At 39.7% G+C, this 27960-nt stretch overlaps 1 protein-coding gene and 1 non-coding gene across 3 annotated transcripts in view; one reads left to right on the forward strand and one right to left on the reverse strand.

Annotated features, from left to right (window-relative positions):
* The window catches only part of LOC148356619 (sodium/calcium exchanger 1-like), a 124500-nt gene that overhangs the window by 54530 nt on the left and 42010 nt on the right, over positions 1–27960 (reverse strand). For both annotated transcript variants that reach the window (XM_088348661.1, XM_088348662.1), the window contains exons 2-4: positions 2586–2783; positions 379–518; positions 150–302 (exon numbers count right to left, since the gene is read on the reverse strand). In XM_088348661.1, the coding sequence (XP_088204787.1) occupies positions 150–302; positions 379–518; positions 2586–2730 (438 nt within the window). In that variant the 5' untranslated portion in view covers positions 2731–2783. The remainder of the gene's footprint in view (positions 1–149; positions 303–378; positions 519–2585; positions 2784–27960) is intronic.
* trnak-uuu (transfer RNA lysine (anticodon UUU)) lies at positions 26179–26251 on the forward strand. The gene has a single exon. It is a non-coding gene; the product is annotated as a tRNA-Lys (tRNA).

Genomic DNA, 27960 nt, shown 5'->3' on the forward strand with positions numbered 1-27960 from the left:
AAGGACGAAGGAAGTAACAAAAGGTGCTCCAAAAAAACCTAGTAACAAATATATTATATTCCTGCACTAAATCACGTGAAAATTTAATCAGAGCAAATTTAATTTAGAACATTTGGTGCCGGTCAGGTTCCAATTCTTCGGCCACTCACCTCAATAACGGACAGTAGGATCTCGGGAGCGCTGGAACCCAAGGCCATAAGGGTCAAATTCGAAACTGTCTCATTCCAGATCCGGACAGTTGCGGTGGTAGTCTCTCCATTGGGTCTTTTGATAGTTATTTCTTTTTCCTGGGATGTTATGACCTAAAATGACGGAAAAAAACTTTTTTTAAATCAAAAGAAAATATATTTGGCACACTTCTAGCTGGAAAGCACAAACCTCTATGGAGGACATGAACCGGTCAGCGATGATGCTCATGCCCAGAAACATATAGATTAGAGCGACAAAGTAGACAATAGCCCGAGCCACTTTGTCCCCAACTGACGGGTTTAGGGGGTTCCACACAGGCAGAAGCACTCCTGAAAAGCAGTGTACATATGAAGGAAATATGAATCTAGAAGAGTTTGAAAGCATTACTTCAATTTCTACATTATTAATCTTGCATTGCATACTTTTCCACATATTGTCCTGAGTTGTTTTATCTGGGAAATTATTATTTTTGCCATTGTCATGTCATTCTTGCATCATTTGGCGATCCTTGTTGTAATCAATTCGTTCTGCTCCATAATTCCTCTTTAAAAATAACAGACTCGTCAGATAATAACGAATATGGCCGTTAGCCTCTGACCATTTAATTGACACCACTCTCGGCCAAAAGCTTTTTTTCACGGTCCTTAGCCTGCCATAGCTTATGAATGCCTGTATTAAAAAAAACAAGATGACATCCATCCATTCATCCATTATCTGCACCGCTTATCCTCAGTAGGGTCACGGGGGCGCTGGAGCCCATCCCAGCTATCTTCGGGCAGTGGGCAGGAGACACCCTGAACTGGTTGCCAGCCAGTCACAGGGCACTGAGATGACAATTTTGACTTCAAATATCTTAAACCAATAAGGACCGATTATAATGTTGATTGACACATTGGTTGGCCAATGAAATTCCCAACAAAATTTTAAGCAACTTTACAAGGTGTATTCAAATAAGAGCTGAAGAAAATGCTTAAATGCAACCTGCAAAAGAAAACATGCGCAATTATCACATGCAAGTCTGCACAATCAGTAATTTACTTATGGAAAGAGAAGTCAAAAATGTACAATTCTTTCACAATGTCTGAAAATTGGCCAGGGTAAAATGCACAGTTGCAAAGGTTTTAGGGCTGTAAACTGGTCGTCTGCATATGGTCACTTTTGGAAATACCTTGACATACCTTTAAAACATATGTAAAATGTGATGATTGGTTTTTCATATTGTGATCTAATTTGACCTGGGACCAGTTAAGTCTTTATGCTATTGTCCTAGCTGTTTTCCAGCTAAAATGCTCATGCCACACTCTTTAGCAGGCATATGATTGCAAGAAAATCCAGGCCATGATAACAACCTTATATTTCAGTGTGTTCCAACTTAGATTACTCAGTGTTAATAGCACTTGCGGTCAATATTTCAGCTTGGGACAAAGTTTCACAGTGTTACCTTTCCAAAGAGACCAAAACCGTCCATATTCTCATAAAAGTTCAAAAGCAGCATTCAATTTTCTTTGGGTGAGGCGAATTTTAAAGAAACATTAAGGGCTTAACTTGTGGGAATGTCAGTGCCCAGGAAGCATTAAATTTTGAGAAACGGCTTTTCACTCCCTCTATTTTTAGAAGTGGTGGGCTTTGAGGGCCTGCAAGGACTTTTCATCTGCCTAGAAATATCAGAATCATGAGACAGTAATTATATTTTAAACTTCAATACTTATGATTCCAAATTGTCTTTCACCTTACTTTCATTGTGTTCCACCTGCTTGCGCCGCTATCAGATGTTTAATTTCATATTTAGGCATTTAACCATATCAGCCATTACCTGTTTCCAGAGTCAGAGATCTACCCCGAGTACTTTACAAAGACTTCTAAAGGCCCTGAGGAATAACATCAGTGTTCAATAAAGCTGTCGGTTTAGCCAATATGATTCCGAGTTAGTGAGTCAGCGCCTTCTAGAAGGCATAACAAAACGTCAGCGATTTCACAAACTATGATTGGCTAGTCGGCGGAAACAAAAGTATCACAACGAAAAGGTGAAGAAAATTACAGTATCGGCGTATCCACTGCTTCTGTCGAAAGGACATTTTCATCCCTAAGTCGGATAAAAACTTACGTCAGAAATACGACAGGTTAAAAAATCCTCACTGCTTCCAAAGGTTGGTGTACACGTTTTCTTCTATTTATTTTATTATGTGGTTATTTTGAGGCAATTCAAGGGAGTCTGCTTCAATGCCGGTATATAGATAGTTACTTTTAGAGTAACACACTATTTTCTGAGTTCCAGTAGTCTGGGAGGTGATGTGATTTACTTTTTAGATGAGGTCCTTAGTAACAGTAAGTAACGACTGTTTTTCAGTAACGCGCCCAATACTGCTTACTACACATGATTCCAAAAAAAGCCATACCATCCTGACAAGCGTCTCCGGCGGCAGTGCAATTTTTTGCGGGTGAATGTGCGTGGACGCATCCGGCGCAGGACAGGAGCACAGCTGTGCACAGAAGAATGGGGAAGGACAAGGACGAGGAGGACGAGGAAGCAGGTGGGGGCATCCTGACGGTTCCAAACTACTTCCGACTGGACTTGCAAGAGAGGCGTTTCAAACCTGGAAGCAAAAGCAAAAATATTTCAAGACAAAGTTCCAGTACAGTATATGTATAAATGTATATATGTATATATATATATTTTTTTGGAAGGTAAGAGAAAATACGTATACAAAGACCCCTTGCTACTTTGCGCTTTTGTCACCACTGGTTCACTATTTTGTGTCACGGGACCGGACCAGATCGGAGGCAGGAGGCAGGAAGGATGAACTCAATCGCGTAACGACCAGTTACTTTTATTTAGCAAAATAAAAGTTGTCCAACACTCAGGGACAAAACAAAACAAAAACAGGCTTACAGGCAAACAGGAACTCAGACTAGGAAAACTCACAAAACAGGCTTTTACTCAGAACGGGAAAACACAGGTTTCTTCAAGTCAAACAGAACAGATTAATGCAGAACAGAAAACGCAATGAACCAGCAACCGGCAATCCCCAAAACCCGCCTTTAAGAAGCACACACGTAAATTAGACGATCTGCTACAGCCGGTGCCCAGGGGGCGGGGCCAGCCGGTCACCACAGCGACCATGCTGGACATGACAATTTTGCAGAATTCGAATAGAGTTGTCTTTAATATTTATTATTATTATATCAACATATTGTGCATTGTCTTCAGAAGAACAGCAAATGCTATCACGGGGGCAAGTTCTATGTGTGTGTTTTGGGCATGAGGGTTTGTGTGTGCGACTGTGATAAGCTGGTGTATGCTGTCAGTCAAACATTAGGGTGGGCGCACAAGTCAATGTGTCCCCCCAAAAAACAAAAAAATGCGGAGAACGGTTATAGAGAACTTGCATTTTAAAGGCTTGTTACTTTGAAAAGAATCTCATCAACTAAATTAGACACTGAGGAAAATCGGAAGACTGCGAATAAATGGCCATCACCAGCGGGTGCTCGGTGGATTGTTATCGTGTCCAGGAAGCAATTTAGGCTGCGTCAGGAGAAAAGGCAATAGCGAGGCTGCAGGTCCAGCCTACTGCTAGGATGACAACTATCTTAAGCCACCCCTGCTGAGCCTGTATCTCACCAATGCCAGATCCATTACCCTTAAAACTGATGACCAGGAGATACAACTCGTCTGAAACCGCTACATTCGGGTCGGCTGTATTCAAATCACCGCAGAGACCTGATTCAAAAAACAATACCTGATCCTGATCCTTTCACTAAACGGAGAAGCCCTTCGTGTTCGTTTTGTATATTTTCAATAAAGATAATTCATTCAAGTGCAATTCTGTATTCTATGTTTTTATTAGTAGATCTATAGTTGTTGTTTTGTTACAGTCGTATACTTTTAGTCAGTAAAGACATCATCTCAGGTTAAGTTTGAAAGGGCTTTGCTACTTCGCGGATTTTCACGTTTCGAGAGGGGTTTTGGTTCCCGTTAAAGAAAAACAAGGCAATTTTCTTTTTATTTTGGTGCGGCCAAGCGATCAAAAGCTAGATATAGTGAGGACAGGCCCCCTTCGTCCTGGTCTCGTCCTCCCTTCCTCACCCATGTAATAGTCCGACGTTAGTGAAGTCCGATTGAGCCGCTTCGCCGACGCACACTCACGCTCACTTCACATTTCCACCGCCTCGCTATGAAAACTCCCTCTCCACATCCTCTTCCCACCCACTCAACTTCACTCACTCGTTCGCTCTTTTTTTTCACACGTCGACTTGAGCTTATTGCGACTCGAAGGCCGTCAAAATCTGCACGCCAATCTGTTGCCGCAATCTGGGGTATTAGGACAAATGATAACAAAAACACCATTTTAGCCTTTAGTAGGTCTTTGGAAAAGTCTTTTTTTTTTGTCAGGAGAATTTGGATTGAGAGAAATTGAAAGGAGCAACTACTGTAAATTTTGGTTTACTTGAAACAAATACTGAAACAGACTACATAAACAAGGCGGTACGGCTAATTCTTCGTTACCGTTGCGGCTCCAAAGATAACGGCAAGCTCCTCTGTTCAACAATGCATGCAAAACTCTCCTGTGACGTCTGGAAACATGATGCCCTTTGAGAGAAACTAGTCCATGTTTTTCCCAAAACAGGAGGTTTGACATTTCTTTGAATAAATTGAATATTTACAACGTACTCTTGATATTTCACCAACCGTATTTTCCGCACTATAAGGCGCACCTAAAAGCCTTTAATTTTTTCAAAAGCTGACCATGCGCCTTATAATACAGTGCGCCTTATATATGGATCAATATTACGTCGCAAAGTCTTGCAACTAAGGCAAGCAGCCGCCGACTAGATTTTCCCCTGAAGGCGAAGTAGTCCGCGGTTTATGCTGGGATTTATATACCGCCTTTTCATTTCCTAACCAATGTGTCAATCATCATTTGAATCAGTCACTATTGGCTAAAGTTATTCGGAGGTAAAGGGGGCGGATCCTTTTTATCATTTACAGGCTCGCATAGGCTAAAGGGGCGAAACAAAGCCTGCAATTGGCCGAAAAAGATGAATGTGCACTACGGCATAGAGAAAACATTTTTTACTATTCTGTATTTGTAAATATTTTACTCTCCTGGATTTACTACACTCACGGTTGTAAGAAGACCATGGTTACGTATCATTATTGAACGTGATGGCTGCAAGAGAACTTAGGTGAGCTATGCGGCTTTATATTTTCCCGGTATCTTGTTTCATAACGATCTTGATGTTTCTGTGACGAGTCTATTTTTAAACTAAATTCAATTCAAAGTGTTTATTGCCATATGCACTGTAAAGAACACCGTTTCCCTGCACAATAAAATTCTTACTTTGCTGTCCACACAGTTACCAGCGAAAAATAAAATAGAAACTAAGAAATGGTTGGCATTTCTGGAATCCCAAGACTTTAACCTTCCGAATGATAGTTGGAACGATGCATTTGAGTGATTGGTGACATCGTACAGACACTGTTTCCGTACATGTCTGAGACACGTATTTGCTTCTTTGCAAGCTTTCGGAATGTTAAGGGGGTAATAAGTTTGACTGAACTATTTGACTGTTTTGTCGACGTTCCCATTGTAGCGCCTTATAATCCGGTGCGCCTTATGTATGGAAAATTTAGGACCAAAAACTATTTTTTGGGGGTGCGCCCTATAACCCGGTGCGCCTTATAGTGCGGAAAATACGGTACTTTACACACAAATCAAGGCCTCATTTTCTACAACGGAATTGAACAGCAGTGGAAGTTATCTAATAAAAACACTACACTTTTCTTTCCATATCCTCTTTGTCAATGTTAGGTCGCAGAAGTTTCCTTTAATCCTTGAGGAACAATGACAAGCGAATGTAATTTGGTCAATTACCGCGGCAACCACTGATTACAACAGCACAATTAGCCATGTCTGTGTTGCAATCTGCCACCATTCTTCACAGTATGGTTGCCCTTGTGCTGTTGTCTGAAATATAGGGCTCATATTTTATGCGGCGCAGCCCTCAATCATGTTTTCTTCAGGCACAGTAGGAAATAAGTGCTCGTCTTTGTAATCAACCATCATGAATGGTCACCTGATCCGATAACATGTGACGTACGTATGAGCAGAACTGAAAACAACGCAGCTGAAACCTGCGTCAAGAAAGCGGGGGCACAGCGCCGTCGGAGTTCTGCAGCCACAAGTGTTCACGACAAATTCCCCACTCGGTTGGCGCCAAGTATGCTCTGTACACGGAATTTGCGGTACAAGGAATAAAATAAAAGCTTAGTAAGATTTGTATTTTTGTCAGCCTTGCCTTTTGATGGACTGCATTTATTTCTTGTTACGAGTTATCCTATTCCCTTCTTCTTTGGGGGACCTTTTGTTACTTCCCTTGTCCTTATTAAAGACTGACACGAGTCGATACTTGGATCCTCTCCACTCAAACATAACCGTGTTGGCATAAACATAGTCTGCTGACACAAAAAGACATAAAAAACTTGCAGCAGAACTAAATAGTAACGTAGCTGAAAACAGGGACGGGTGTGCAGGGGCATAGGAGTTCTGCAGCCAAAAACATCAATGCCAAATTGCCACGCGGTTGGCGAAAGGTGTGCGCCGGGGTTTAAATGTAAGACATGGATGGAAATTAGTTCATTTTTATGGATGTTCAAGACTGTGGCTTAACATCCGATGAGGCCTGTACAAAGACACTGTCATGATCCAGGACGCCACTGTTCGCCAGAGGGCGCTAACGGACAATGGGACTGGAGAATCCCCATACATGCTTCCAATCATCCCCACCATAACTCGTTGAGGATGCAGTGTTAAATGATCTTTTTTTTCTCCAAGTGGACATCCTGCCTGTAGCTTGACTCCTAGGTGCCTGTCTCTAATCAACCCAAGATTTCTTGTTTCTTTCCAGCCGTGAGTTTTGTTCAAACTCTGTTTTTGATTCTAATTTTCCTCACCATCCTCCTGTATGCGGAGCGCCTTTTGTTTTTTCCCCGTTGCTCTCAATGAACTTTCTGCTCATGTATCAACGTTTTGGTGCAACCCACAAATCCTAACAGAGAAAACTCTATTGTTCTTATGGTTGAACATGCAGCTTCTAAAAAGTTGTTCCCTGGATAAATGTAAATGTAAGAGCGGCGATTGTCGTACTCCAGTTTAAACCACTTCATTGACCCTGCGTGCTGAGTCATAACACATCAGATGAACTTTGTTCTTCCATCCCGTTTGACAACATAGGTCCACACACAAACGCACACAATGTCCGTAGGCCCACCAAAGCACACATATTCACACCGCCAGGGGCAAAGTCTGTCCGAAGGGTAAATTAATGTCAGTTGGTGGCATCTTGGCTTTGTTCATTTCATTTTATAAAAAGCATAGAAAACGACTTGGAGCCAATTCGTGATTTAGTGCCATTTTCATTCCGTCCTTTTCCGTCCAAAAGACAGAATGTATTTACTCAGCTCGGTCTACGCCAGTGCATCTCAATTATTTTCTATCTTTCCCCCCTAAGAAGAAGAAAACATCTCACCAAGCATGAACTAGGACTGCAACGATGAGTCGACGTAGTCAACAAAAATCAGTAATAGAACGAATCGACAATGAGTTTTTTCAACAGAGAGGTCTCTTTACATGAATATAATCTCTTGAGAGATGCTCATGCGCAATAGAGTCTCTTTCTCAAGCCAAAACACAAGCTTGTGTACCAAACCTGCTAAAGATTGGGAGCATTCTAGCCTAGATACGATCAATCAAAATACTACTTGCTAATAACTTGCGTATGATAGCGTTAGCTCGGTGACAATGACAGTTGAAAGAAACAGACTCGTCTCAGTAAGATTCAAGTAAGAATCATTCAAGCCAATACGAATTTGATGACCTAATTGTACGTTAATTACACTTATATTTAGCTATAAAAGAAAGATCAAATGCCATGCCAGGCGGTTCTTGTCAAGGTTATTTAAAATTAAATGCAAGCAGTCTTAAGAACAGATGTCATTTGTTAAAACGTTGAAAACGACAAACGTTAAGAATTGTTACAGTACTTTGGTTACAGGCCTTACAGTTGAACGCTGAATTATAATAATAATAATAGTAATAATAATAATAATATTAATAATAATACATTTAACTTCAAGCGCCTTTCAGGACACCCAAGGTCGCTGTACATATAGTAACAAACAACAATAAAGCAATAATAAAACAAGAATAAAACAATCAAGTAATAAATGGCAAATAAAAACACAGCAAGTTAAAAGGGGCGGTATGTGAGGCAGTTGGTCAAGAAAAGGCAAGTCTAAAGAGGTGAGTTTTAAGTCAGGATTTGAAGGTGGACTTGGTGGCAGAATTCCGGAGGTCAGGCGGCAATGAGTTCCAGAGCTGGGGGCAGAGCGGCTGAAAGCTCTGCTCCCCATGAAGAGGGTATGGTGAGATAGAGGGAGGAAGATGATCTGAGGGTGGCTTAGCAATAATAAGATCGGAGAGGCAGAGAGGTTCAAGGCTATAATTGGCCATGTAGGTGTAGAGCAGGATTTTGTAGTTGATTCTATGGTACATTGGGAGCCAGTGGAGTTGGTGAAGGCCAAGGGTGATGGAATGGCAAGAAGGGGTTTTGGTGAAGATGTACTTAACAAAATGCACATAATGTTTTGTATTTAGGGCAGCACGGCGGCGCAGTGGTTACCGCGTGTGCCTCACAGTTCTGTGCTCGTGAGATCAAACCTCCTGTGTGGAGTTTGCATGTTCTCCCCGTGCTTACGTGGGTTTCCTCCGGGCACTCCGGTTTCCTCCCACATTCCAAAAACATGCATGTCAGGTTAATTGGCCGGTCCAAATTGTCCCTAGGTGTGACTGAGGGAGCGAATTGTCTGTCCCTGTGTGCCCTGCGACTGGCTGGCAACCAGTTTAGGGTGTCCTCTGCCCACTGCCCAGAGATGGCTGGGATGGGCTCCAGTACCCCCGCGACCCTACTGAGGATAAGCGGTGCAGATAATGGATGGATGGATGTTTTGTATTTAACGATCTACTGCTGCTAATGTCCTTTTCTTGGATTACAGGGATTAAAAAACGTTGACTTGATTTTATTTATTATATATGTGCCTGTCCCTAAAAATGGACAGAGGTTTATTTACAGATCTATGTCCGTACCGGCGTAGCACTGTGCCTAATTGATTTTTCTTTTTGTTTTTAATATTTGTATGAATCCGCTGTTTAATAAAAGGTGTGTTTTTCATTGTACCCATTTTTTGTGTTTATTATCATTTTCCACTTAATAAATCAACTTTATGCTAAATTTAAGAAAAATATATTCTTTAAGTGCAGCTCCCGCTAATTATAGATTCATTTATTACTGATTCATTTATTTTCATGTTACGGTTTTTATTTTTAGATATTAGATTTGTGTAAGGAATTTTCAAAAATTATATTTGAAAACAGTGAAATGTTACTATCCGAACTTTTTTGTGGATGCCCTAATTCTGGTATCCAACCCCCCCTCACAGGTAAACTGAATTAGAGACCCCTGTCTCAGACATTATCGTAATGTGCACGAGATTATTGCACTTAGCGTCAGCTTCCGTAGCTAAAACTTCTTTCAATTCTGCCTTGCTGTCAATTGAAAAGGCCAAGTGTTTGCCTTAGGGCTCAGCTTGCCAATGTCTCGTGATCAAACTCCGTAAACAGGTAAGCTCTGGCGGTCGATGCCTGATCCCCTGGGCACCGCAATGTCATTTTTGATCAACAGCAAGTGGCTAAAACGGTTGCTCCCAAGTGGGGAACTTTTAGAAAACACGTTTTTCTGACTTCTGTTATGATCCTTTTTTTTAGGATTGATTTAAAACGAGAGCGTGTGCAAAAATGATGTTTATGACAAGACGCATTAGACTGTGTGAGAATGAACTAGGGAAAACTCTGAGTTTAAACTTTCATAAGAAAAAAATCATTTTGGGTGGTTGGATTGATCCAAAAATGTATATTATCGATACTCAATGAGTACTTGATTCGGTTCGATACTGTTGTTCTTCGGATCTTCATTTATCAATTATCATTATCAACATTTCCCATTTATCATTAGCAAATTACTATAATTTTAATAATGTTGTTAGTATGCCGTAAGATTATACATACATTGTAACTTTCAAATTTGATCCACTTGTGTTAAAATTCTTTTGCACTACTGTTTTTTTTCCCCAAATATTATGTAATAGAAGTGCTTTAAGAGACTTGTTGACCTTGTTATACAGTATTTGTATCTTATTATAATGCTGCTTTTTTGTTTGACTCTCTTGACTTTTGTACTGAATCAGTGGTTTAGTCATGTTGAGTCAAGTCATGTTTATTTGTGACGCTCTTAATCACCAGGAGTCTCAAAGGACTGAACAGACTATTCCAGACTACGGACTATTATTACACCAGCCCCTGATGTAAAACTTACATGAGGGCAAGGGAAAACTCAAAAACTTCAACATGAGGAAAATAAAGGAACCTCGAGAAACCACATGTTTTTTTTCCTTAGCAAACATTTTTGAAAAATCGCCAGGTAACCACTAGGGAGCTATCAGATTAATATGGGATATTAATCTCTGGATGATATGAGAGTCAAGGAAGAAGCAGATTTGATATCAACAGGAGGCCCCCAGTTACCGCGGGGAGAAAAATGGACCCACTCCTCTGAATGACTCCTCTTTCTCACCGTGGCCCGGTGACGCGATTCTTTTTATTAGAAGAATTCAAGCAGTTGTAAAAACATACCATGGTGAGTTTCCTGTACCCTTCAAAATAAAGACTGAAAGTATGCGTGTTTTTAAACAGAATCATATAAAAGAGTAGAAAAAGAAGAACAAGTAATAAAAAACAGTATGAAAGCAAGTATATTCCATCAGAACCATTTGTAACGTGAATAATTGAGAAAATTACAAATAACTAAATGTAATATACCTTACATCTCCCCCCTGTTGTAAATTTCGAAGAACATCCGTGAAAACAATACCAGAGGTTTCAAGTTTACACAGAGCACCAAAGAATCACATTGGGCTCTAGAGCAAGTTTAGTGGGTCGAGAAGTCCAACTTTGTTGGCGATAGAGAGCATTTTTCTCTGCCTTTTGGCGCTTTTGTGAATCAAAACCGTTTGGGGTTTTTTTTGACACAATGGCTTTAACAGAAGCTTTTGCACATCTATAATGTAGCTTCGTCAAGATGTTCCTACATATATGTACAACTCATCATTGACGCTCAGGCACACAAACAATAAAGGGACAGTACAACTGTTTAGCCAATCGGGATGCAGAACACCAGGCACGATTAAACATTGCAAACTAGCGAAACAGGGATGAGTAAACCGAGATACAGCAAGTGATTCCTGTAATATATTTTGCATAATTGGGATAAAGTATCATTTCGACATGTACAGTAGTTGTTTCCATTAAATTGTAACTTGCCCATTTATGATGTTTGGCTTGTAGAGGTTAAGATAAAAAAGTAGAAGAGGAACATGGCCACAAACGAGAAAACATCAAAATGACAGGGGCCGCGAACAACAACAGACTTTGCAATTGATTGGACTAACAGGCTCAGAGACGTTTTTTTCCCCCAGAGCCATTATCACCAGAAACAAGAAGACAAGCCTGTGTATAAAAAATTTACTGTTTTAATTTTATGTCTCTATTTTTTTTTCGCTCCTTGTTGTTTTTATGCACTATTTTCATGAAAGTGCTAACAATTTTAGGCCATGCTATAGGCACTGACTTGTAAATATTTTATATCTATCCAAGTTCTTCTCGATTATTTACTCTCATGCCCCCCCTAGGAAGAAGAAAACCTCTCGCCCTCCCCCCTCCCCCCAAAGAACACCACTTAAAATATTATTGAGAAACTAGTTTTAAGTACATCTCCACATAGCACTGCATCTTTAGTAACGTATGAGATAAATACAATAAAAAACCTAAGCATACTATCTGCAAATAAGAGTGTCTTTAAATAGTGTAGGTGCATTTGCACTTTATCTTACACGAATAAGAAAAATCGCTGAAGTCAAATTTCTGTTTTACAAATGTTATATGAACCATAATGTGTTTAGACTAGTCACAAGTGATAGGTTTTTAGTTTAGTCGACACTGAAATTAAGGATCCAAGACATCAAGGAATTTTGAACTTGCAAGGAGAAAAGGGGAGGACTGTACAAAAAAACCACACAGAATGCCAAATTCCAAATACGTTCCCAAAGCCTTTCCATGAGCACTTTATAATAAGCAGTTCCGCCTGAAAAGGTGAGGAAATCATAGTACAGCAAAAAAAAAACACACAAAAAAACCTGGTAAAATATGACAAAACACAATGACGTGGACAATGTATAATAGTCAAAATAATGAACTGGCATCCTCTGTAATTCCGGTCTAAATGTGCCATTTATACTATGTACTCTTATATCCAATATATACACTTTTATACTCTTCTTATATCTTTAAACATTTATATTTCAATAGTGCTCAATAAATGTGTGGTTTTACGATTTCACTTGGTGTGCAGAGGCAAGTACCTCCAAGGTCAAAAGAAGGCTTTTACTCCCACATTCTACAGGGAGTGCAGAATTATTAGGCAAGTTGTATTTTTGAGGATTCATTTTATTATTGAACAACAACCATGTTCTTAATGAACCCAAAAGTCTCATTAATATCAAAGCTGAATATTTTGGAAGTTGGAGTGGGGCTTTTTTAGTTTTAGCTATTTTAGGAGGATATCTGTGTGTGCAGGTGACTATTACTGTGCATAATTATTAGGCAACTTAACAAAAAACAAATGTATACCCATTTCAATTATTTATTTTCATCAGGGAAACCAATATAACAGCTCAACATTCACAAATATACATTTCTGACATTCAAAAACAAAACAAAAACAAATCAGTGACCAATATAGCCACCTTTCTTTGCAAGGACACTCAAAAGCCTGCCATCCATGGATTCTGTCAGTGCTTTGATCTGTTCACGATCAACATTGCGTGCAGCAGCAACCACAGCCTCCCAGACACTGTTCAGAGAGGTGTACTGTTTTCCCTCCTTGTAAATCTCACATTTGATGAGGGACCACAGGTTCTCTATGGGGTTCAGATCAGGTGAACAAGGAGGCCATGTCATTAGTTTTTCTTCTTTTAGACCCTTTCTTGCCAGCCATGCTGTGGAGTACTTGGATGCGTGTGATGGAGCGTTGTCCTGCATGAAAATCATGTTTTTCTTGAAGGATGCGGACTTCTTCCTGTACCACTGCTTGAAGAAGGTGTCTTCCAGAAACTGGCAGTAGGACTGGGAGTTGAGCTTGAGTCCATCCTCAACCCGAAAAGGCCCCACAAGCTCATCTTTGATGATACCAGCCCATACCAGTACCCCACCTCCACCTTGCTGGCGTCTGAGGCGGACTGGAGCTCTCTGCCCTATACCGATCCAGCCACGGGCCCATCCATCTGGCCCATCAAGACTCACTCTCATTTCATCAGTCCATAAAACCTTAGAAAAATCCGTCTTGAGATTTTTCTTGGCCCAGTCTTGACGTTTCAGCTTGTGTGTCTTGTTCAGTGGTGGTCGTTTTTCAGCCTTTCTGACCTTGGCCATGTCTCTGAGTATTGCACACCTTGTGCTTTTGGGCACTCCAGTGATGTTGCAGCTCCGAAATATGGCAAAACTGGTGGCAAGTGGCATCTTGGCAGTTGTACGCTTGACTTTTCTCAGTTCACGGGCAGTTATTTTGCGCCTTGGTTTTTCTACACGCTTCTTGCGACCCTGTTGACTATTTTGAATGTAACGCTTGATTGTTTGATAATCACGCTTCAGAAGCTTGGCAATTTTAAGAGTGCTGCATCCCTCTGCAAGATATCTCACTATTTTTGACTTTTCAGAGCCTGTCAAGTCCCTCTTCTGACCCATTTTGCCAAAGGAAAGGAAGTTGCCTAATAATTATGCACACCTGATATAGGGTGTTGATGTCATTAGACCACACCCCTTCTCATTACAGAGATGCACATCACCTGATATGCTTAATTGGTAGTAGGCTTTCGAGCCTATACAGCTTGGAGTAAGACAACATGCATAAAGAGGATGATGTGGTCAAAATACTCATTTGCCTAATAATTCTGCACTCCCTGTATTTTTCTTACAAAGTTTTGGTTTTGGGAGAGTTTGACTCGAGCATTTCAAGCCGCTCTTAAGCTTGTGTTTATTCTCAAAGAGACGCATTTTGTTTACAGTTGTGGCAAGCGCCCTCTTCTATGCGACGACGAAGAAGAAGGATGCCTCTCGTCTCAATAAACTGGCGAGGAAAGTGAGGTCTGTTGTGGGCACAGAGCTGGACAGCCTGACAACAGTAGCTGAGAGACGGGCACTGGAAAAGCTGCGGTCAATCATGGACAATCCATCGCATCCACTACACAGCATTATCTCCAGACAGAAGAGCAGTTTCAGCGACAGACTGCTGTCACTGTCTTGTACTACGGACAGACTGAAGAGATCTTTTCTTCCTCATGCCATGAGGCTCTTTAACTCTACCCGGCAGAGTAAAAGCCCACATTAAACCACACCCCCTACATTGCATATTACCGAATTTTATTGCAATATGTATTCTGTGTAGCACTATTTAGATATTCTATACAACACGCTGCAGTGGGCATTTGCACGTCACATTGGATATTTGTATATTGTATTCTTTTTGCTTTATTATTGTATTGTTCTCAGCTCAGGGATGCTGCTGGAAATGTGAATTTCCCTGCGGGGATGAATAAAGTATCTATCTATCTATCTATCTATCTATCTATCTATCTATCTATCTATCTATCTATCTATCTATCTATCTATCTATCTATCTATCTATCTATCTATCTATCTATCTATCTATCTATCTATCTATCTATCTATCTATCTATCTATCTATCTATCTATCTATCTATCTATCTATCTATCTATCTATCTATCTATCTATCTATCTATCTATCTATCTATCTATCTATCTATCTATCTATCTATCTATCTATCTATCTATCTATCTATCTATCTATCTATCTATCTATCTATCTATCTATCTATCTATCTATCTATCCCTATTGCTCATGTATTATACTCGCACGCCATCTCGCGACCAACATTATACACTGCATTTAGATATGTGATTCCTGTCTGAACCAATCAGAATACTCTTACGTGCACTTGGTTTATTCTATCCTACAATCAGAATCAATGGAACGGTATAAGAAGGGCGCTCATGCTTCAGCCCGTGGAATTTATTACATGCCAATCTAAGAGTGCTTTTACCTCGTCTGTTGTGCTTGCTTTTCTTTAATACGTAATAAGTAATAAGTAATTTGTAACGCAAAAGTCTCTGATATCGTTTTGAACCTGACAGTAATCACCTTTGCAGGTGACCAATATTGGCTTCTCATTTAAATTGTATTCCTAGTCAAAGCCAATGGTTAACTAGTGCAATGTTTCTTAACTAATATGCCGTGTCCTAGTTTGTTGTGCTGTGGGAAATTGTCCAATTCTATGTAATTGTGACAACAAACTGAAAATTATTTGCAGAAAGCGTACCAATGTTGAATACCTGTGCTGGCGTTGAATTATCGGCAAATTGCAATATTTTTCCAGGTCAGTTAGTGGCACCCGTTTGCCGTTTGGTTTGCAAATTCTTAAGTTTTATTTTAATGAAAACACAAATTAAAATATAAATATGGTAAAAACAACGAAAGGTCCTAGTGTCAGGAAGCGGACCGGGAAGCAGGAAGTCGGAACTCATATGCGTAGACAATCTGTCACTTTAATTGAGAAATAAAAGTTGTCCAACATACAAACGGACCAGAAACAAAACAAATCAGGTTCAAAGGCAGGCAAAATTATAATCTAGGCATTACTCAGAACAAACAGGCATGAACAGGTCTTCAACAAGGTAAAGCAATGGTCTGCCAACGGGCAGTCCCAAAAGGAGCATTTAAGTACTCCAAAAGCAATCAGTCCAATGCGTCTCAGCCGGTGTCAAGGGGCGGGGCCAGCTGGGCGCCATGACAACCGTGCAGGACTTGACACCTGGGGCAAATTGTCTACTTTTTGATCACTAGATGCCGGTGTATTGCGTCTTGCAACCGCAGCACAAGTGCTACAAAGGATAAGGAAGAATACAACCAAGATTTTTCTTTTTTGTTTTTTAAGGGGGGTACACTTGGCAGCGAGATGGCAACCAATCATCTCTTCTCCCTCTAGGTGAGGCTCACGTTACATAAATTAAATGCGAAATCACATATCATTTTACGAACCATTTATACAAAGGAGGGTCTCCTGGGAGCTGGGCTTGTCCCTGCCATGTTTTAGGGATACGGAAGGACACCGGAGAGCCCGAGGGAAAACATGAACAATTAATATTAGGAGGCTAGTAGCTGGAATCGAACCCAGGACATCTGAACTGTGAGGCAGACATGCTAATAACTACACACACTGGGGACCATTGTAATGTTTAACGCAATACATCATGTTAAATCTCGTGCCACGTAATTAAAAACACAAACTGACAAAATGAAATAGCTTGTGGCTGTTATGTGGTCTCTCCAGGACATGCCCAAGCCTTCATGGGGCCCTAAGCAAAATTAGATTTGGGGCCCCCAATTATTTGACAATTTCTATACCTACTAAAACTTATTCCATGTTCTACTCCAGGGGTAGGCAACTATCTGGAGTCAGGGTCCGCATGTGACATGTTATACTTCTTTTTAAATGGATTACTTTCATCAACTTGGTTTTGAAACAATTAGAGAAAAATAATATAGTAGGTCCCTGTTTTAGGCACTTCATCTGTTAAGTATTATTGTAAGATTTTTAAAGTTTTTTTTTTTTAGTATTTTGGATTTGTATTGAAGTTCTGTAGTTTTGTTGTTAGTGTAGTTTTATTTGTGAATTTGTGTAGTATTTCCATAGTAGTACTTTTTTAGTATTTCTGACGTACTTTTGTTGTATTTTGAACATAGATTTTTTGTTGTATTTCTGCAGTATTTTCGTAGTATTTTTTATTATTCCAGTAGGTTTATGGATATAGTATTTTTGTAGTATTACTGCACTATTATTCTTTTTTTCGTATTTTTGTCCTATCTTTGCTGTATTTTGTAGTATTTCCATATAAGAATGTTTGTGTTACATCAGTAGTATTTCTGTAGTATTTTTGTAGTACAGTGTTACTTTTGTTTTATTTTTGTAGTGTTTTTGTGATATTACTATAGGAGACTTTTTAGTATCACTATAGGTTTAAATTGGAGTATTTCTGTCGTAAACCTCCTGTAGTAGTTTTTGTATTTCAGTAGAAGTATCATTTTCCAAAGCATTATTTTTGAAGTATTTTTTGCTGATTTTTTGTAGTATTTCCATATTAGTATTCTTGTCATATTTCTTTAGTATTTTTTAATATTACTGTAGTTTTCTTTTTGTAGTATTTTTGGAGTAAATAATTATGTAGCAGTATTTTATAATATAGTATTACTGAAGTAGTATTTTTGCAGTAATTATACATTTTTTTATTTTCACAATGAAATCAAAATAATACATGAGGTCCCTGTTTTAAGCACTATTTTTGATATTTAGTTTTGTAATCATTGCGTAGTATTTTGTTGTATTTCTGTAGAAGTATTTTTGAGTGGACATGCAAAGTGGTAATGGGGACAATGTTGGCACGAAAAAAGTTCACCAGTCTTGGGGGCCCCCTAGTGGTTGAATGGCCCTAAGCAGCCGCTTAGGCCAGCTCTGGGTCTCTGTGTCATGTCCTTGACTTAGGGATTCATGCATCCTTTAAGTCCTTTCCCAAAGGTTTGTTTCCAGCATGACGTGATTGACCATTTCCCACACTGATTGGCTACAAGCCCAAAAAGTATGTTTGATTTATCCTTCGCTGTATCTTCGGGGGGCGGGAAATCGTGCTTCCAACATGGCACTTGCACCCGCCTACATTATTATTATTCAAATGTACCACAAAGCCTTGGTGCAAGTTCAGGCTGAAACAATAGGTAAAACATAATGGAATTTGTTTTTCTTTCTTTGCCGCCCGGTACCAAACAACCCGCGGCCCGGTAATGGTCCGGGACCTGCGGTTGCTGACCACTGCTAGAGTACACATGCAACCTTAAGCCCATGCGTGTACATTAGTGTGTGTGCGTGTATAATGTACATAAAGCCACAGGTCACACGCACAAACACAGATGGAGCGCAGCTTGGTGTGTCAATACAAGCGTCATATGAAACACGTAAAGGTCATATCAAGCCGGTCACACGGTAAATGTGATCCAGTTGATCCCAGCCAGAGGCTCACCAGCCTTTACCACTCGTTTTATCTTTCTTCTTTGCTCATTCAACCTCACATCTTCAATCCAATTTTTACATTTTAAATAGTCAATGTGGCGTTAGTTGAATGGAATTATTACACTGGCGGTTGTAGGGGGAACTCATTTTTCTGTGCTTTAATGTTAATGTCTTTTTTAAAGACCACAGAAAACAGCGAGCTGCTCTTTTCTATAACGTAAGCTCTTTTATGCAAAACACTGTGCCTGGAAACATTTAAAACACCCTATTATTAGAGAAATGAGTCTATGTTTTTTCAAAAGTATGCCTATAATACACAACAGGAAGTTTAAAAGTACTTGATTCAATATTTACTCTGCCCAAACATATACAAAGCCCTGGAAATAAATAGGGACAGAAATAGGAAAAGAAAGATCAACAACGATACAGAAATATAGTAATGCTTCGCTGTTTCGCAGTCTCTATAATTAGCCATATTCTCAGAGTGGGAGGTGGGTAGAGGGAATAAAACACTAATATTCTTTCTATTTCCTGGGAGAGTGATTCAGAGGAGGGGATTCCCAGCCCCCTAGCTCAACCCAACCGATATGTCGCAACTCCTGTTGTTTGGAGTCATTAGGTGACCAAACCCCCAATTCCAACCCCAAATGCCAAACAGGAAGGCAACGAGTATCAGTGTTAGGTATGACTTGGCGCCCTAAATATATACCACCGAGCTGGTATATATTTATAACGTACACAAAATATTTAAACTTCTTTACCCACAAATTAAGTCCTCAATTTATACACCAGAATTGAACAGCAGTGGAAGTTATGTATCAAAAACGCTACACTTCTCATTCCATATCATCTGCATCACTTTCAAGTCGCTGAAGTTTCCTTTAATCCTCAGGGAACGATAACAATAAAATGCAATTTGATTCATGACCGCGGCAACCACCAATTACAAGAACACAAAAAGACAATATGAGGGGCAATTCAACACTATTTTTCACGGTATGGTTGCCCTGGTGCTGTCGCCTAGAAATTTAGGGCCCTCTTTAGCGTTTTCATTTGGCACAGTCATAAATATGTGTTCATCTCTTGTAATATCCATCTTGAGTGGTTACATGATCTGAAAATACACGATGTAAACAAAAATGGAGCAGAACTGAAACTGACGCAGCTAAAAATGGCGGGAGTTGACGCAAAATTCCCCACGCGGTTGGTATTTTAGCATTGGTGAGACAAAGGCTAAGCAGGGGTGGTTTGTTAGGTAGGTAATTTCCTGAGAAGTTGCATAGCATGGCACGGAAAATGGCCATTGTGAAGAAAGTACCTGGCATATTTGATAGACACTTAACGCAGCTGTTGTTCGGTTCAATTGAAAGACAATTAGTAGTACATAATGTGTTGTTCATGCTCTGATTTTCTGCTTGATCTATCAATGTTATTTACCATACACATTGCCCTCGCGTAGGTTTTAGATCAGGGGATGGTGTAATGTAGGTAGTTTGCTATAAGTTGTGGTCTGTGCAGCCCTTCGAGATTCTTTGTGTTAAATGGCTATACAAATAAACATGAATTGACTTTTGATGATTGAAAAAATAGTACTTTGTTATCAAAACTTAATAAATGCGCCGGGCTTTAAATATAAAATATGGACATAAAGTAGCTCGTTTTTATGGTCGTTTAAGCTTGTGGCTTAAAATCCTGTATGGCTTGTTCAAATACATTTTTGAGCTTAATTCTTAAATTTCAGCATGTGGATTTTAGTCAGGGTGCACTCTGTAGTCCAGAATTTACAGTAAATTGAATTTTATAATTTTCTCAAGCACACCATAAGGTTTCAGGTTACACCGGTGTGATGTATCACAGGTTTTAGTGCCCTGGATCTTTATCGATGAGTGCTCAAGAAATGAGTATTGGTGTCACGATCACCCGGATCGGGAACACCTGTGTTCAGGATTTGGCGCCAACAGCCAGGACAGCTGATTGGTGCACCCTGTACATTTAAATCCCCAGCTTCCGGTAACACTTTGTCTGATTGTACTCACTCTACCTGTTGCCTTCAGCTCAGTAAGCCCGTACCTCTGACTCTTTGCCTGCTCCCTGTTTTCTTCTGATTGATCTCCGTTGCCAACCCGTTTCTGTAATTGCCTATGACCTGCCCTGCCCGTCTGACTCCTGAACTCTTTTTCGAATACTACGACGCCCTTCTTCTCCTGCCCCGGCCAACAACACTACGATTACGCCTGTCCGCGACCATTCCCGCCAAGCCTTCAGCCGCCTGTCAAGTTCCGTCAATCCGCCAACCAACAGATCGAAGAATCCCACCTTGTCATTTCCTTCCTTTCAATAAAACCAAGAAACGAGCGCAAGTGATCTCAGTCTTCCTTTTGTACTGTCTGACAATTGGTCTGAGAAATTGTGGTATTAGATGATTATAATCAGCTTCTCAACTAGCATCATTTTAGAGGGCAAGGAATATATACCAGAATTTATAGCTTTGCCTGTCTTGATGCATCATTTTGATAGAATAAAAGTGTTTCTGATAGCATTTAGCTAGCAGAGGCTATTAAGCTGTTCCAAAGCTAAATGTGTTCTCTTTTCTCTTGTGTGAGACTTCACAGCCACCAAAGTATTGTACATTTAAAAAAGATTGATTTCGTAACTACAGAATGGAAAAATACTGGATGGGAAATGTAAATTCCCCAAAAAGGCATCTGACTTCCCTCAGTAATAACAAATAGTCCCATTTGCTAGTTCGCTTTGAAGAAGTTATTACTTACCGTTGAGTAAAACAACAATACCAGCACCATATATAGACCCTCAATCGTAGTACAAGTTTAAAAATACAGCAGCCTCTTTTGTTAGGACCAACGCCTCCTGCATCACCCAAAGCAAGGCAGCCAGAGATAACAACCTTGTCAGCAATCGTTCTCTTTACGCTGTTGTCACCGGCTACCTTAGAATAAACCTGAGGCCTGAGCTGGTAATCTCTATTTTCGGATCACATACTTATTTATTCTGCTCCTACTTCAAGTTATTTGCAAAAGGCATTCGCTGACCAAATAAGAACTCCGGTCGTCCATTTGGATTATCGATCGGGTGCGCCGCATCCATTCTTCAAGCGTGGATTTCCGACAAGGTGAGTAAATTCAAGGAAGGATACGGCCAAGCGCTCATTGCCGGGGGCGAAGGTTCATCGACTGCAATCGCCTGATTTATTGTTAGCCGGCTTTCCTACCATTTGGGAAAGTCCTTGCAATTATCAAGACCCCTAATCGGGATTGATCCCAAACTGGGATTCCAATATTGATCGGAAAGCCCCGCTCATAGATTATGTTATACGATGCAATCGGTCAACTGTCGTCGACACGGGGCTGAATCAAACCCTGACTTCTGAGTTGCGTCACCTTAGAGCAAGGTTCAGCAATCTTTTCGGTGCGGAGCGCCACTTTCAAATGTCCTTGTAAATCATTGTGCCACACCAAGATTAATGACTCGCACAACATTTTTTTAATATCCAACAGAGCTGTCATTTTACACCAGTCCAAATATACAACATGGATATACATTGAAATCGTATAACTCAGTGTTTTTCAACCCTTTGAGCCAAGGTACACTTTTATTCATAAAAAAGTTCCGAGGCACACCGTCTGTCGAAAATGTTTGAAAATGAAGTTATTTCAAATATTTTACTGTACTACCTCATAAGCAGATAATTAGTATATAAAAAGAAAAAAAAATAATACTTAAAATAAAAAAGAATGATGTGCTTTATGTTTTTATTTTTTACAGTACAATCTTAAACCGCTTTGTTAAACAAATTATTTAATTGAATTCGAATTCTGACTTCAACTTTTTACCACAAGAATTATACAGAATCAAGCATTCTTCATAAGCTATAAACTACAATCAAAAAACAAGTAATATGGTCAGCTGCCATACCATTCATCAATGATATCTTGTTGCAGAAAATATCAAAACTTGAAATAACAGCAGCAATGCATAAGGCACGCACGCTCACACATATTCGCCATCAGTAAATGGTTTTCCGTGCTTTGCTTTTCAGTGAGCAACTTGTTAGATAGCTTCAGTGGTGGTGTTTTTAGCAGCGACAAAGGTTTTTAGGGTCTGTGTTTGTTTGCCGCGCGTTTTAATGTCCCCGCATTGAATTCATGTTCATGTTTTAACACTTGATGCGCGAGGTACAACGCTCTCGGGGCATAATGCACAAAACAGCACGGTCATTTTTTTGCACAAAGCCCCAGTCATCTGTCCACGCTGGCTGAAGAGAGCGTGATCCTTACGCTCGAGGAGCCGTCATGATTCGTTCATTTATCGCACGCCTGTGTTTCGTGGCTGGGTTAAAACACGGATCTCTCCTCTGTGAGGCGCCGGGCAAACACACACTGAAAAACCCACGTAAAGCCTAACGTAAAGCCTTTACATAACACGGCGCGCAAATGAAAATTGTCTAAATTTCAGGTAAATGTGCTTTAAAAAAAAAATCATTATTATTTTGCCGTGCGCTCGCGCGCCACTGGTTAACCCCTCACGTGCCAGCAGTCATAGTTGCCGACCCCTGCCTTAGAGGTAAGGTAGGGCCCAAAAAATTCAGCTCGAACCGACCCGAGTCGCGGGTATATAAACCCAAATCCGCCGGATTAACTTGATAACTGAGCCAGAAATAAACCCAAAGCTTGAATTTGCAGCCAAAGTAAAAACGAAGCTAAACTTCCGCCATGGACGAAATGGCACCAAAGAGAAAATCAAATTCTGCAGATTACAAGCTGCAAATAATGAAATATTTGGACGAAAAGCAGAAAACCAGTTTGTAAAGCTTGTAAGCTATTGGCAAAAAGCAGAAATGACATCTGACGTGAAGGAAGTGAAAGGAGGAAGCGGCGCGTCTATTACCCCAACACCGAGGATAAACATTTCTTTGGATTTAGTGATTTGGAGTTCAATATCGTCATCCCGTGCTGTATCGCGGTTTACTTTTTGCGGTTTCTTTGCTTTGCGGATTTTCATTGTGCATTTTGCATGCAGCAAACTACACACAACACATGCTGTCCCTGGGTAATGTCCCTGATGGCTCTGTATGTGTTAGTGTTGGGTGCACTTGACTGTGATAGACTGGTGTATTGCTGTCATAGAGCAGGGCGGACGCACAATTCAAACGAACCCACATTTGCATATTACCCAACTTTAATTACAGTGTGTATTTTTAGTAGCACTATTTAAATACTCTATATCACAGGTGTCAAACAGACGGCCCGCGGGCCAGATCAGGCCCGCTAAGGGATTGAATCCGGCCTGCGAGACAACACTCAGAGAAGCACAAGAGAAAAACAAGCTGCAGGTTGTCAACTTGATGTTGCCAAAGCCAGGTGCCTCTCACAAAGACACTCTACTTGTATTTATTTCTCTCTCTCTCTCTCTCTCTCTCTCTCTCTCTCTCTCTCTCTCTCTCTCTCTCTCTCTCTCTGGATTAAATCCAGCCCGAAAGACAACATTCAGAGAAGCGCAAGAGAAAAACAAGCTGCAGGTTGAAATATGTCAACTTTATCTTGCCAAAGAAAGGTGCCTCGAACAAAGACACTGTACTTGTATTTCCCTCTCTCTCTATCTATCCCTCTCTCTCTCTCCCAGTGAGTTTCTGTATCTCTCTCTCTCTCTCTCTCTCTCTCTCTCTTACTTTTCTACCCCTTTTCTCCCACTCTGTCTCTTTCTCTCTGTTTCTCTCTTTTTCTCTTCCTTTGTTGCTCTTTGTCTCTTTCTCTCTCTGGGTCTTTTAACCTCTTTTGCTGTAACTTCCTTTTTTCCTTTTCTCTCTTTTCTCCTTCTCTCTTCCAACCCTTCACACTTTCTTTTCTATTTTCTCTCCTTCTGTCTTTCTCTTTGGATTTCTTTCTTCCTCTCCCTTTCTTTCCCCCTCTTTCAGGACTTTTTATCTTTTGTTTCTCACGCTCTCTCCCTCTCTCTCTTTTTCTTTCTTTGTCTCGCCCTCTCTCCTTTTCCCTCCCTCTTATTTCTTTATCTCTCTTTTTCTTTCTCTTTAATCTGCTTGTCCGGCCCTCGACAGAATGTTTGTTCTATCATGTGGCCCCTCGGTTAAAATGACACACCTGCTCCATATCAACACGTTATATTGAGTATTTTTGTAGTCTATTTCTTTTGTTTTACTATTATTTTATTTTTCAACACAAGGAAACTGCTGGAAGTGTGAATTTCCCTACGGGGATGAATAAAGTCTCTATCTATCTATCTATCTATCTATCTATCTATCTATCTATCTATCTATCTATCTAAACCTGTTTTGTGAAATGGACCCCTAAAAACGCATAGAAAACACGTAAATAGAAAAACAAACACATAATCATGCAGGCGAATCAAGTTGATGAGCAGTCCTAGATCCATTCTGGCGTGCAGCATAGTATCTAAAGGTCGTAACCAACAGTAAAACAAACACAACCTTAGCTCGTACGACATTGTATGTGTGTGAGCAGCTTCCACTCGTACCCTTGGACCACTTGAGTCATTCAGTCCATTTAAAGCGACAGATTCACGGGAGCGAAGAAAGATTCGGATTTTTTAGGGTGAGGCAAAATCGTAAAACGGTGCACCAAAGGTTACTGCATCACATGCTCGCGCACAGTAACCGAGTGTGCTCCGAGTGGAGCAGGTGAGTCACGCTACTGTGCACATTTGGAGCTTTGACTTTGCTCTGGTACACACAGAAAATAGGACTTATTTTTTTTTAAAATACTAGGAGGTAGCCTTGTGAAAGTCGTATTTGGATTGTAAATCATTAATGGTATTTTTTCAAACTGATACCATTATAAGTGCTTAAAATATGAATAAAAGGGCAGAAACTATTAATCTTATAATCGATAAAATTCTTATTGTGACAATCAGGGTTATTTTAACTTGATTACTTTCAATTACTTTTGGATTACTCCAATACCAAATATGCTAATAAATGACAAAAGAAACTAAATATGAATAAAATTATGACTCACAACACATGGTAAGCTTTCTCTCCTGGCTTTGATCTCTTTGATCTCCGGCAAAACTCACATAAAATGCGACGGAAACAAAATGAAAATAAATCCAAACAGCTTGCCAACATCATTTTTGCCGTTCCATGTATTCCGTTACTCCCCAAGCCTGCACAAAATTTAGTAATTTTATTCATATTTAGTTTCTTTTGTCTTTTATTAGCATATTTGGTATCGGAGTAATCTAAAAGTAATTGAAAGTAATCAAGTTAAAGTAACCCTACCCAACCCTGGTGACAATGTTGTTAGGACTGGTAGTTGAAGCCAAACGTGGACACATGAGCAGCATCAAGTTTTATTCCGAAGAAAAAGGAAAAAAACGAAAAGCGCTCCGCACAGACAGTAATAAATGTTCACAACTGAAAACACAGACCGGTTCAACTTTCAAGAGAAATTAAGATAAAAGACTGCCAGGATAAAAAGTCAGATTATTTACAACACAGTTTTTTGTTTATGAATATCTGTATGAAAAAATGGAAATTAGGGCAGTATCTTTGTGTGTTTTGAGCAATAGGTAAGCAGTTTTTATTAATACTGTACTTAATAGCTGTGGAGTCCATGTCTCTCAAACGAAGAGGAAGATGGAAGGAACCAGCGCTTCCATGGATCTGATTTCACTGCTGTCTCTAACAAGAGCCTGGATAGCTCAGTCGGTAGAGCATCAGACTTTTAATCTGAGGGTCCAGGGTTCAAGTCCCTGTTCAGGCGAACAATTTTATTATTCTTGCCCTACAGTCCGTCAGTATTTCAACTTTTGGCTTATTTTATCTTATCGTCATATTGCCTTATCTAATCTTGAGTTAATCCTGTGTTTTTAACTTTTTAATATTCGTAATATTCTTCTATGTATATAGACGCTGCCAATGTTCCCTGTAATTTTCTACGGATCTGAGCATTCACACAAAGTCAGTGAGCAACGCTTGAAACAACAGTGAGCAACCATAATCCCAAGTGTGGCAAGATAATTAATGATCAAACATAATAATAATAATAATAATTTCCTTGTATTGTCATTCTGTGTAACAATGTACACAGAACGAAATGTCGATTGCACCTGACCCGTTGTAGCGAGCCGATGCAGCCGCAGCCAACAGAGGGCGCCGCCGACCACTTTTTAAGTCTTAGGAATGACTCGGCTGGGGCGCGAACCCGAACCTCCCAGTCTCAAAGCGGGCGCCACATGTCCAAAACTTGACATCAAGTTACATTTTGCTGAGTTTCCGACAATGCAAAATTAGTTTTCTCTTTTGAATGAATTGACTCATGTACTATTGCAAAGGTTGTACGGCCTACAAACATGGTTTGTTCTTACAATTCTTTCACAAGATATTCATTTCTTTTTATTTCCTGATATATTTTGTCGCATAATATTAACATTTTTGGGGGCTTATTTAGTCGGTTGTAAGATACAGAACTGTACTTCATCACATTTTGTAGTGGAAGTACAATGTTGGCAACACGATTCACTTGATATAATTGGAAATTATTTGAATGCAACACAAACTTTTTATTCTTTTTTTCTGTGTTTTTTTCTACTTTTTTTAAAATTTCCTTTAAAAAAAATCTCATTGTGTTTATTTTTTTCTAGATGATACTTTTTTCTTTATGTTCTCTATTCACTTTTTTCCTACATTTCTTTCTTTTCTTTTTTTCTGGCTTTTTTCTAAATTTTTTCCTTCTTTTTTTCTCTTCCTTTTTTTTATCAGATTTTTACTACTTTTTCATTTTGTTATTTTTTTCTTTTTTGTTCTATTCCCCCCTTCCTTTAAGTCATTTTGTGCATAATTTCACTTAATATTTGGTCATGTTGGGATTAAAGAAGCAAAAACAACCTGAAGAGCCGTTTAGGACCTTTTGGTGAGCCGAGCCGAAGAAGCCGGTTCTCGACATACTCTACTAACTTTACTCAACTTCGTTTGACTTCAAAATGCCGCATTTGGGACACAACGTCAGGGGAACCCGAGTATTTTTACCTTCATGCACTGTAACTTTGACTTAAGTCGCTTCTTAATAAGTAATTTTGAGCTCTCATTTTTGTGCATGGGTAGATTTTCTTGTGCGCTGAGAACGTGCGAGCAGTGCGCAATTGCGCATGCGCGCAGCTTAGAGGGAACATTGGACGCTGCCTTTCTCACGAATGAGATTGTTAGTAAGTTTATTTCGGTCGTAAGTTGCTTCAGTGCTATATTTTGTATGTTTAAGGCTTGTATAGGTAACCTGTATTGTTTTGTACTAAAGAATACATATTTCATACAATAATATGCTCTATAAAAATAAATAAAGTTGAGTTTAACCTACTTTTAGAAGATGAGCTTCAAGAAGTCCTCCTCCGTGTTAGAAAGTGGCCGAAAAAAAGGGATCCAACCATTATCTCAACAGCATCAATCTTTCTTATTCCACTTTCATTTCAAAAGAAA

Source organism: Urocampus carinirostris, chromosome 11, assembly GCF_059441175.1.
Source record: "Urocampus carinirostris isolate Australia breed hairy pipefish chromosome 11, RoL_Ucar_1.0, whole genome shotgun sequence".
In the NCBI taxonomy this organism is placed as follows: domain Eukaryota; kingdom Metazoa; phylum Chordata; class Actinopteri; order Syngnathiformes; family Syngnathidae; genus Urocampus; species Urocampus carinirostris.